The sequence below is a fragment of the Notolepis coatsorum genome, assembly GCF_963971535.1.
Source record: "Notolepis coatsorum genome assembly, chromosome: 2".
In the NCBI taxonomy this organism is placed as follows: domain Eukaryota; kingdom Metazoa; phylum Chordata; class Actinopteri; order Aulopiformes; family Paralepididae; genus Notolepis; species Notolepis coatsorum.
In genome coordinates this window covers 184808865-184821344 of record NC_140166.1, presented here as the reverse complement: position 1 = coordinate 184821344, position 12480 = coordinate 184808865, and the positions used below count along the sequence as shown (strand labels likewise).

The 12480-nt window shown below is 44.5% G+C and overlaps 1 protein-coding gene across 4 annotated transcripts in view; it reads left to right on the top strand.

Annotated features, from left to right (window-relative positions):
* The window catches only part of ralgps2 (Ral GEF with PH domain and SH3 binding motif 2), a 182950-nt gene that overhangs the window by 89629 nt on the left and 80841 nt on the right, over positions 1–12480 (top strand). For all 4 annotated transcript variants that reach the window (XM_084307508.1, XM_084307506.1, XM_084307507.1 and 1 more), the window contains exon 5: positions 454–504. In XM_084307508.1, coding sequence (XP_084163634.1) covers positions 454–504 — 51 coding nt within the window. The remainder of the gene's footprint in view (positions 1–453; positions 505–12480) is intronic.

The window sequence follows — 12480 nt, the reverse complement described above, 5'->3', positions numbered from 1 at the left end:
CTTCCTGTAATGGTGTACCTGTGCCCTGGTGTTGTTAAACATCTTTCTTATTCCCAGTTCCAATATTGTCTTATGAGCGGTCTAAACTATCCAATGCATTTCCCACACTAAACAGTTACTACAGTCTATTCTCTGGACAAATTGTACCTTACACCCAGGACGGAAATAATTGAAACAACGCCATTGTTGTCCTTTTAAATGCTCACCCCTCACACGTTAACTCGTCTCTGTGTCGCCTGACAGTAATCACATTGAATTGAATTGTCTGGAAAGCGCGCTTCTGACTGGATTATACCTTTTTGAAACCTGCCGGTTGTGACCTGTCCCATATAATGTGATGGTTTTTATGGGTGTTTTGGCTACTTTTGGGGCATTGTGACTAACCTTGGTGAGTCAATGTGACCTGACCTGAGAACTGTGGTCCTAACAGCTGTTGTGTTTGAACTCCTCCAGGGCCAGATCATTCTCATGGATACTCCTGTGTTCCAAGCCATCCAGCCTGAGGTGAGTGCCTGAGAAGTGTGTGTGTATGCAGGCCCTTGTCTCTGCCTGTTCCCCTCCTCACATGATGATCCTCAAGGGGATCAATAAAGGAATATCTTATCTTATTTCATAATTTCTGTAGTATAGTATAAGTATATAGTAGAATAGTGTGTGCTATCTTGGACAGGTCTTACTCAAGAATTATAATTGTTTTTATCTCAAGGGATTTCCTGGTTAAAACAACAGTAGTAAATAAAGGGGGACATCTGAGCACTGTGTCATCCAGCGAGCTGGCCAACGCATGAAACCACTTCTGGGTCAAGGTCAATGGATAATTTCGGTCCCCCGGCACCACTAAGCACTAAGCGTTCCGGTTCTGTTCGTGATGGCTCCGTCTTGGAACGGTTGTGAAGATATGCGTTTGGATGGGTGCGCGGAAAAAACACATACTAATAAACAGATGTAAAACGCAAAACATTTCCTAGAACGGCGATGCAATTACATTTTGAGAGCATTTTCGACCGCTCCATGTCAAAACAGAAGCAGGAGTGCTGAGTTTGCATTTTTTTTTGACCAAAAAAAAACTGTTTCATCTACTTTTTTTTGGATTATTCATATGTTTTCAGTCTGAATCGTGTATTTGCCACTTTCAGAACTGCTGGGATCGTTAAGACTTTGCGGTTCCCTCTGTTAAATGTTTTATTGCTTTCTTTTCAAGCTATGATGAACATGTCTGTCAAACGCACATGCTCACTCCTACTCTCTCCCACACATACTCCCGACACCTTGTGAATGGTCCCCGTGAGGGCCAGTGTAAGCTCATGTCCCGTCTCTTCCGGGCCTGTTAGGCAGGCTCTGACAGCAGTCATGGATAGCCTGTGTTTAGGGTTGGCCACCACAGGCTTATAAAAGCAGCACACAGACCACAGTAGAGTGTGGCGGTGGTGTTGTACTGGCCTCAGTCCTGCTAACATGGGCTTGAAACACTAGTTATATCAATACCAACTACCACCACACACCCTGCTACCATGGGCCTGAAACACTGGTTATATCGATACCAACTACCACCACACACCCTGCTACCATGGGTCTGAAACACTGGTTATATCAATACCAACTACCACCACACACCCTGCTACCATGGGTCTGCAACACTAGTTATATCAATACCAACTACCACCACACACTCTGCTACCATGGGTCTGAAACACTGGTTATATCAATACCAACTACCACCACACACTCTGCTACCATGGGTCTGAAACACTGGTTATATACCAACTACCACCACACACTCTGCTACCATGGGTCTGAAACACTGGTTATATCCATACCAACTACCACCACACACCCTGCTACCATGGGTCTGCAACACTAGTTATATCAATACCAACTACCACCACACACCCTGCTACCATGGGCCTGCAACACTAGTTATATCAATACCAACTACCACCACACACTCTGCTACCATGGGTCTGAAACACTGGTTATATCAATACCAACTACCACCACACACTCTGCTACCATGGGTCTGAAACACTGGTTATATCAATACCAACTACCACCACACACTCTGCTACCATGGGCCTGCAACACTAGTTATATCAATACCAACTACCACCACACACTCTGCTACCATGGGCCTGAAACACTGGTTATATCAATACCAACTACCACCACACACTCTAGCATAGAGCTTGTGTGAGGTTGGTGCTGCATTCAAGAGGTTTATTCGTCACATACATACACGAGACATATAGTGAAATGAAGGTGGCCATGCCCGCCTTGATTGTGCACAAATATATAATAATTATTATTATTATATAATAATAATAATAATAGAATAGAATAGATAGGGGGCGGCTGCGTAGCGCAGTCTACTAAGCACTTGCCTACCACCGCAGAGACTCTGGGATCGAATCCAGCTGTCAGCGGTACCTCCGGCTTGGTCAGTCGTCCCTACTAACACAATTGGCAGTGTTAGCGGGTGGGAAGCCGGTGGTATGAGTCCTGGTCGTTGTAAACTGCGACTCCTACTGGTCGGTCGAGGCGCCTGTTCAGCAGGGAGGGGATCTGGGGGAGATAGTGTGATCCTCCACGCGTTACGCTCCCCCAGTGAAACTCCTCGCTGTCAGGTGAAAAGAAGCGGCTGGCGACTCCATGTATCGGAGGAGGCATGTGGTAGTTCTACACCCTCCCCAGGAAGGGAATTGCATAACGACTAAATTGGGATGGGTGAAAAATACAGAAAAAAGTCAAAAAATATATAAAATAGAATAGATAATAAAATAGACATGATAAAAAGTACTAAGATACAATACAATGCTAAGCTTACGAATTAAAAGATAATGAGTCCTATATACACTACTATACAATACTATACAATATTCATTTATACTACCGGGTATATATAACTAAACTATCCTAGCTAATACTATACAAAAACATAGTTATGTTTTTTTTTTTTTTTTTTTTACACATACTGGCATACATTCATTTAGTGGTCTTGAGATAGTTATCATTTGCAGTCATAAGTCGAACTTAAACGCAACTGCAACACATGTCTATATTATCTCTGTCTTTTTCTCTCTCCAGCTGATGTAGCAATGCGCATCTGGCCACTTAGCGTAGTTCTCTCTCTCTTCTCTCTCTCTCATTATGCACAAACAAATCTACCCTGCACCCACACATACAGCAATTATCCAGGATCTAACACTGCTCTTCATCATCACACACAACGCTTGCATAATGTTGATTACAAAAATACAGCACGCCTGCACGACAACTGTAATTTTACTCACCATTACTAGACACTGGTAAACCGAGTGAAACGTCCTGAGAACATCTGTTCTCCCCCCCGACTCCTCTCTCTCGCTCGCTCACTTGCTCCAAGTGTGATTGATGTTGTCAACCTAATGCTCGTAGGATGCCACTTGGGGGCACAGTGGCTAAGTGTGAGTGACTGAATCAGTGACTGACTGAGTGAATGAGTGAGTGAGTGCGTTAGTGACATTGCCGGTCATAGAGGTGCTTTCCATCTAAAAAGGCAATACATTAGCAATTTGCAAGGTGTGTTCCACTGAAATCCCCGTGGAGGAATGCGACAAAACCGCCAGGATCGCTATTGGCCGATACTGCAGATGGAAGTTGTTCGGAGTGATGTTCAGTGATGGTGATCGGAGCATCCCTAGTCTTAAAATGTAGTGTACGGCTTAATTGTATTAATGCATTTTCTTGCATCTCTTGAGTAATGGAAAAGAAAACCTAAAAGTCTCTCTGAACAACTTCCATCTGCTGGTCAGAGCGGTTGATGCTGAAAGCCTCCTTCACAGCTGACGCACTGGAGCTGGACAGCAGCCTGCGAGTCTTGGGCCCGCTCTCTCTCCGCTGGGCCTGCTCCATGTAGTGACGACTACTGAGAGATTTATAGATGCAAACATGCCCCTGTCTTCTGTCTTCTGTTCTGTGCGGAGCGCCTGACTGATGGTGTGGGTTTCATAAGCCATTTGATTACGTGGTCTCGCATTGAGGCCTAATGTAGCGTTCGTGATCCTACCGGGGGGGAAAAGGACGTACGACGGGACAGGCCAGGGTGAGGAGCCGAGAGAGGGGGGGGGGTTTGCAGTTTGGCGGAGAGACGGGAGGATTAGGAGTGAAATACGGGGGGATTTGAAAGAGGATGAAAAGTTTTGTTTTTTTTGGAGCGGAATTATGGTGTTTTGTGTCATATTCTGTTCGCGATGGAAATGTTTTCACACGCTGGTCTGCGCACGGGGCGGGGTGACGAGGGGGTGGAAGGCTGTGGTCTGGTCAGGAGGGGGAGCAGAGTGGACCGTAACGCAGAGACCCAGCGGCATCCTGGCAGCGGCAGAGAGGGCTCGCTCTCTCACTGACCACAACTGGAGTTTCCACTGCAGTCCCTCTTCCCCCCCTCTCTCTCTCTCGCACACATGATGGAAAAACAGGTGTGTCTCTGTGTGTGTCCCTCCCTCCCTGTTAAATCTCTCCTTCTCTTTGAATAGGAAAATATTGTATAACATGGCTGAGTCCTTGACTGGTACAGTAGTTTGCATTTTTCTTTCATCTTATCTTTCAGAGGGCCTTGAAATTATGCCCTGTGGGGAAGTTTGTACCCACCCCCCCCCCCCCCCCCCCCCCCCCCTACACACACACACCGGCCCGAACAAGCCAGCAAAGCATTCATCTTCTAGTGTTGAGTTACCGTTTTGGGAATCATTAAATGGCATGTTATCGAAAAAAAAAAATTGTATGGTCAGCATAATTCATAATTGGGGAGGGAAAGGCAGAAGGTTTGTCGTTTTCCATTATGCAACGTGAATTTTTTTTATTGTGATGTGAGAAGGCTGTCAACTCCTGTGTTTAACACATGTCTGTTAGAGCCCCTCCCTCGTGAGTCGTGACACAACCAGATGCTCATAAAGGAATTAATTTGGACATATTTTGACTATCTTGCATAATCATAATAATAACGAATGGAACAAATGTTCAGATTTTCAGACGGGTCTCTTGCAAGCGCTCCCCATCCTGAGGTTAGAGTGGTAAAATATACTTTTACTGCACCACTTTATGAATGCCCTTCTCAGAAGAGTTGGCGAACTACAGTTGCCTTTCAGTCTATTAGTGCATACTGGAAATGTTGTCGTCTGCGTGACTCTAATGAAAGACTGTATCGGCAGTCTTTTTGTTTCAACTCCTGTGGTGTTACTGGCATTCTCTTACTCTTCCAAGGCCATTATAACGTCTCTGGCTTCTCTGGTGCAATAACTTCTTTTAATGCGCAACATAACTATAAGCAAGTTGGATACCTGATAAGTAATACCTGACATGGTATCGATGTCTTACATTTTGCTTTGCCAAACTCTATAAAACACATCACAACTGTCTTTAATACAGATGGTGCATGAGTTATGACATGCCATTGTTTGTGTGCACCCATGCATGCATGGATGGATGTCCAGTAGTGTTTATGTGGCTGGCTTGTATCCAGTGGTTTTCCAATGCAGGTTTGTCTTATGTAATACATTTCATACACCGAGGCAATTCAATGTGCTTTATGTAAAAATAAATAAAGGGAAATAAATAGTGTAGCATGAGGTTGTTCTTATAGCAAAGTGAATGTCCCAGGCAGTACTGTGTTTCTGTAATAACCTTTGAACCAATGATAATCTTACACTTTGCTTTTGTGAACTCTATACAACACATCATAACTACACTGTGTTGGCGTGACAACATGCCTGTTTGTGTTTGCATGTCCAGCAGGTTTAGATGTGAGAACAAAGCATAAGCGGACAGTCTGGCATGAGGCAGATTGATTGGCTCAGACATAATTGTATTTGTTCTCGGAACAGAGTGTCTCATTAAGTGTTAGGAATCCGACACGGAGCAGATGGATGGATGGATGGATGGATGTGCGCCTGGAAGCTCTGGCTGACCACTCTGGACAAGAAGGATCGTTTTCTCTATCACTTGACTTTAGGCACTTAATGGGGGGGGGGGGGGGGGGGGGGGGATGAGCACTGTCTGGATAGCAGTAGGGGAGGGCTGATGGAGGGGGGGGATTACATTTAGGCAAGAGAGAAGCTGACAGTCGTGATCTGTTGAACGGGAAGCTTACACGCCTTAATCCCTGTTCTTGGGGTACAGGTGAGATGGAGGGCCGCTACAGGAGTTAGTACCACAGATGGCAGGCTGCAGTCTGGACCAACATATAGCTAATTACCCCCACACCCACGGCAGAGTCTCCTACAAGGCCCATTGGCCGCTGTTTTGGAAAATGGAAAGCTATTAAAAGACAAGATTCATAGGGGGAGGAGAAGAGACGAGAAATGTAGGGATTTGTTGAACTGCCGAAGACATGGAACCGAAGCCATTTCTTTCATCTGAAGTTTTATAAGACTAGTTTTATTAAAAGGTAGTTCTAGCTGATGTCTGGTTCCAGTTAGAGGGGGCTGTAAATGGGTGTGGGGGGGGTTGACGTGGGTTGGAACGTGTCCTCACTGCATTCTGTTTGGGCCAGCTTGACGAGAGACGGAGAGGTGAAAAGGTGTGGGAAAGGAGTCTAGAAGTGACTGAGGGATGTGATGCTATGAGAGAGAGAGAGCGATGGACTGCGTAGGACATTTCTTTTGATAATACATTTGTCCCTTTTGTATCCTTCAAGCCCTCTGCTGTCTTCCTGTCATTGCAGTGACGCATGCGCCTGCTGGTCCACAGCTGTTTGTTTTTCTAACGGAGGTAGTGAGAGGAGAAGGAGATAAAGTGAAGGATGTAGAGGAAAACAGAGGAGGGGTGAACGCATTTTTGTTTTAATCCCAGTCATGACAACAACCGAGGAAGTAAATTAGCGGCTTTGGCTGGCAGGGCTTCTCGGGGGAATAGGCGTCGGATCGCTTTTTACATACTGTACCGCTGAGAAATATGGCAGCTCCTCAGATGTCTTGAGAGAACCCGCCACGGAAAGCCAGGAGAACAGACTAAACCTCTTAGCGGGATCAGTCATACATGTATTGGAACATGACACAGCACACACTCAGCCTTGACTCACCTGCTCTCTTAATCAAACGCAGCGTTGATGTGGTTACATCTGCCTCCCACCCTCCCCCTAAACCCTGCACTTTTCTCCAGCCTAATATTCCATTTGCGATGATCATACATCTGAAGCTAAAACGTAGTTCTGTTAGTTTCTGCGCAGGCCCCCCGATCTGTAAAAGTATCCGCAAAATAAATCGGGTGTCTGGATTATACGTGCATTTGTCTGGCTTCTTGCTTGTCTAGTTTGTTTTACGAGCCATGACGGAGGTGCTGTGGGAGGCACCATGGCCATGGGTATTACATACACAATGTATAATAGACGGCGTCTGGAAAAGTAATTTTGTCCGCGGTGTACGAACCAAGCTAATGGAGGCTGTCACTCAAGCTTGTAGGCCTATGCCAGAGTCTCTGTGTACACATACATACACACACGCATTTCAGGGGCTTGATGTTGGTATGTAATGTTATGGTATGAAAGCCAATCAATTAGATCTGTAGGCAGGAGTGCTGTCTCATTTGAGGATCACAGCAATTATGTCAGGGTCCCACCGTCTCAATGCCCCGAAGTAGAGATGCAGCACACACACGCACACGCACACGCACACGCACACACACAGCTATGCATATTTTTCCATTACAGCCTTTGTCAAACTCAGTAAATCTCATTCTCCACCTTCTCCCCTCTTTTCTCATACTTCTCTTCATTTCTCCATTATTCTCCTCCCACCTCCCCTCCCTTCTTGGCTTCATCCTTCCCACCCTATTCCTCATCTTCCTCTGCACCTTTTTCTCAATTTTTTCCCCGGGGTATTCTTGCGTTCTTGACTGTTGCGAATACATCCTCTTCCAAATGTTCCCAGCAGCACTGACATGGCTCCAGGTTTCCATTCATGATGGACAAAAAAACAAAAGAAGTGTTATGTCAAATTAGATCACCCAGTTTTGTGGTTTGGCTGCAGTGCTTTAGCTTATTCGGCCTTTTAACCTTATTTATTTAATACTCCTCGCAACACATCCGTCATACTAGCCTGCATCATGGTCCCTATTTTACCGGCTGTACATCCCAAGGGAAGATATGATGTTATGGGAATCAATCATTTAGATGTTGGGACCAACCGAAAGTCATATTGCCTAAATATAACGGATGATGCCCGCTACAACACAAAAGTATATTATTTGAAAAAGGACACCAAGTGTTGGTTGCACGGCTACCAGAGTTTGGAGTTTGGTTTCCTGGAGACCGTTCCAACTGATTTAGGTGAGATGGGGAGCAGGTTCCTGCCTAATCTAACTGGTCGGTTTTTCGTATCACCATAAATCATAAGCCATATGACAACCTCTTGAGATTTTTTACCTGGGTTCTGAGAATGGTATCGTCCAGCTCCCATAGGGGTCAGTAATGACTGAGAACACTTCTCCCTAAAGGCCAGCAGTCTGTACTTGGGGTGGAATGGGCTAAACGCTCCTTCACCGCAGTTGTTAAAGACGAGCTGCCTCGTCAAACCCCCGTCCTCTAAAGACTTGTCTGCTGTCGTTTTGAATGCCTTCATGAAAGGAGACTATAAATTCAAAGAAAATGAAGGAAGTGAAGCCATTCAGCTTCTGAATAAGCTTTAGAATGGCTCCCTGCTGCTTGGCCAGAAAATAAGTAATTGTACTGGCTTATATTATACAATAACTGTGGACGCACAACAGTGCTTTTCTTTTATGAGCCACAGCCACTTAACTGTTTCCTTTTTTTAAGATAAGTGGAATGTGGGATGGATGGATGGATGGATTGTAGAGGTTAGGACTTTGAGGAGGCTTCTCCCTTAGCGGAGTCTGGTTTGTCTAGCGCTGAAATTCCAGCATTGGATGTGTCTTGACCACACTGATGGGAGAGAGACAGAGAGCTGTCTTATTGCCCTCATGTCTGGCATCACCTTGGGTGGTCAAACACACCTCCCACTCACTGCGAGACATCTCAGTCTGGGAGTCATTAGAAGTAGTGAGCGATGACAGAACGGAGAAGATTGACTGACAAGAAAGCAGGCAGCGCTTATTTAAAGAGGATGGATGTTCAATAAACGAGGGGTTCTCAGAGGTGACTTGGGCTTAGAGCTCACTACATGCTGATGGGCCCGCCGCTCTCCTAGTCTCTGCTCATGAATAATGTACAAGCTCACAGACTAGATGGGAGTCCGTCCGAGAAAGGGCTCTGCACACACTGTGGAGTTTACCAAGCTTCGCTGAAAGCTGCGTCCGGTCCTCGTAAAAGCCTGTCGACCTCTGGCAGTCCAGCGCTGTCCTCACCGCCTCTCCTTCCCATGTCCTCTTTCTCTAGCCCGAAAGGCTTCACGTCGCCCCGCACACTAATGTCTGCTTTTAACATCTGTCTGTATATTAGATATGCAGCTTTTTTGCTATCCCCACTGGATGGCTCTCGGCGAGCGCAGCGCACGCACGTTCACACTGAGCATGCAATCTCTTTGCATGGGGTCATCCTGATGCGGTCGGGCGCTTTGGAGAGTTGTGACCAATTGGGAGGTTGTTTTCTTTTCCCGTCAGTTGGGTCTCTGGGGGGTATTGTTGGGGAGGTCGCAGCCTCACTCAGTTGTTCAGATTGTAGCCTGAGACGGTCCAGCTGGCAGGGGTGACGAGAGGGGCTTGCACAACATTTTCCTACCATTACATCATTGTCCCTGGTCTTCAGAACCCACTACTGGGGCTTAGGGGGTCTGGGTTTCCCCCGGCAGTGTCTGTGTGGGTTCCCTCCTTTGCGTAGTTCACTGTGGGAGGCAGCTGAGGCTAAGCTGGACCCGGCTTGGTGCTCTGATTGCCAGTAATGAAGAGCAGGATTTCGTATTTTTTCATTCCTGGTCCAGTTTGTAATTTTCTTAAAGGCTCACTATGCATTTTTGGGTGAGGGGGATTTGTTTACATTTGCACAAGCTGTGGTTAGTGTACAACACATATTTACTATACATGTTATGTAATCCTTAAAATGATTGTATCTTATCATAAATCAAAACAAAATAATTTTGAGGCACCATGAAACAAATGTAAGCCTTCTTTGAATGTTTGTAAACAAAATTGCAGGCCCTGCTATTGTAAACAACCGCAGTGAAATAGCAAATTTTCTGGCAGATTTCTAGCTTCAGGTTCCAGGGACCCAATTTTCATCTGACAAGTTTGTTTATTCAGTTATGAAAATATACCATATAATTTTCTTTACCAAAGTTTGACATTTCTCTCCCAAAGCTGCATAGTGGACCTTTTACCTCATTCTTATCGAGTACTATTTTTGTGATGTTGTATTAATGATATACATGTAATGATTTTATTATCTTATTATATTTTACTGATCCTAACTACTTCCTAATTGGTTGGGATGGGTTAAATGCAGAGGACGAATTTCACACCATATAATGTATAATGTTCTTGATAAATACAAACATTCTATTCTATTAGATTATTATTTGACAAAACATGATGTAAATTACTTAGTATAACATTTCAACGTATGCATAAGTTGCAGACTGATTAGCACAGTGATTCATTGGTAGCTCATTGATTGGATTTAGTTTTTGATACGCTCTATTAATGAGCACCTAGCCAAGATTGAGGTTGTCTCTCAGATAGCCGTACCCCTCTCCACACTATGTTAGCGCTGTAGAGTGGTCTGGCTGAACCGATCATCATTCTGGTATATATAGTAGGGGGTAAGAATGCTCTGGTTAGTATGTATTTCTTAAACCAATCACAATCATCCTTGGCGGCACGTAGCCCAGGAGGCAGCAACACCCTGTGACTGAAATAGTCGGACAAAAGCATTAATTCTGAAAGTTACATCGCTGATGCTTGAAATGTCTGAGCTTCGACATTAACATATGGCTTTGTTTTTACTTAATGGCAAATATGAGATAATCAAACGAGGGCTTTCGCTGGCTGCTGTCATTGCTAACAGATATTGCTTTAGATATTTGAGATTTGCGAGTCGGAACGTTATTTCCGGGAACAAAATCATTAATCACTGATGCTTGGAATAAATTAGCTTAGTGAAACAAAGAGTAACATCTCCCGTCTCTCTTTCTTTTTTGTTCTTTAATGAAGAAAGCTGAACATATTACACCAATTATCAGGTCTCCTATGTGTCACTGGTCAGCACAAAGAACTATCCTACATGTCTGTGGTCAGCACATAGAACTATCCTACATGTCTGGTCAGACAGATAGTCAGTACATAGAACTATCCTACATGTCAGTGGTCAGCACATAGAACTATCCTACGTGTCTGTGGTCAGCACATAGAACTATCCTACATGTCAGTGGTCAGCACATAGAACTATCCTACGTGTCTGTGGTCAGCACATAGAACTATCCTACATGTCAGTGGTCAGCACATAGAACTATCCTACGTGTCTGTGGTCAGCACATAGAACTATCCTACATGTCAGTGGTCAGCACATAGAACTATCCTACATGTCAGTGGTCACTGGTCAGCACATAGAACTATCCTACATGTCAGTGGTCACTGGTCAGCACATAGAACTATCCCTGACTGCCTTTTTCGCATGGGAAATGACGTAGCGTTATCTGCGGCTTGGTAAATCATATTGGGAATCCAATGTATTGTGTTTGCTTAAAACCTTGACTAAACATTCTCAGTTGTTTCACTTGTTTGTGCTCATGAGTTACCGTATTTACGTTGCGCCGTTTGGAGAGCTAGGAGGCTACCGTAGGAGGGACTCGCAGTTCAGTGCAAAAGTGAAAGTAACGAGTAAACAAAGCTGTAGCCTAAAGCTAACCGGTTTCCTCGTTTTTGGACATAACACAATTATGTACAATTTCCTTAACGGTCTAATTTTTATGGATACATTTCCCAATGTAATGTACCCAACATTAATAACTGCCCTGTATGGCTATCATCACGCAACCCAAATCACCAACAGATTAATCTTAACTTTGTTCATAGGACTTACCTGACCCCTAGACAATTGTATCTAATGGGTCTCAGACCTGACTCTCGATGCTCCTTGTGTTCAAACGATGCTATTGGTACATATATGCATATGTATTGGGAATGCCCTCCTGTTGAGACTTTTGGGGAAAATGTTACCACTCAATTATCAGAGATTTTATCTCTGACCATACCGACACTGCCTTCTGTACTGTTGTTGAATGATGGTTCTCAGTTATCAACCTCTGTACATGTAACATGTAAAGAGACTCATTTTGGCGGGTCTTACAGCTGCCAAAAAGTTGAGAGCGTCACGCTGGATTCAACCGGATAAAATGTGCCCGAAGCTATGGATTCTCACCTATCTCGATGTGATTTATCTAGCGATATCTACTGCACGAATTGTAGGTGTTAATGAAGCCAGCATAGCAGTCTGAGTCTACTTTCATTCTGATTTAATTACTGGACTGGCATTATTGTTATTATTATTTCTGTTATTGTCCT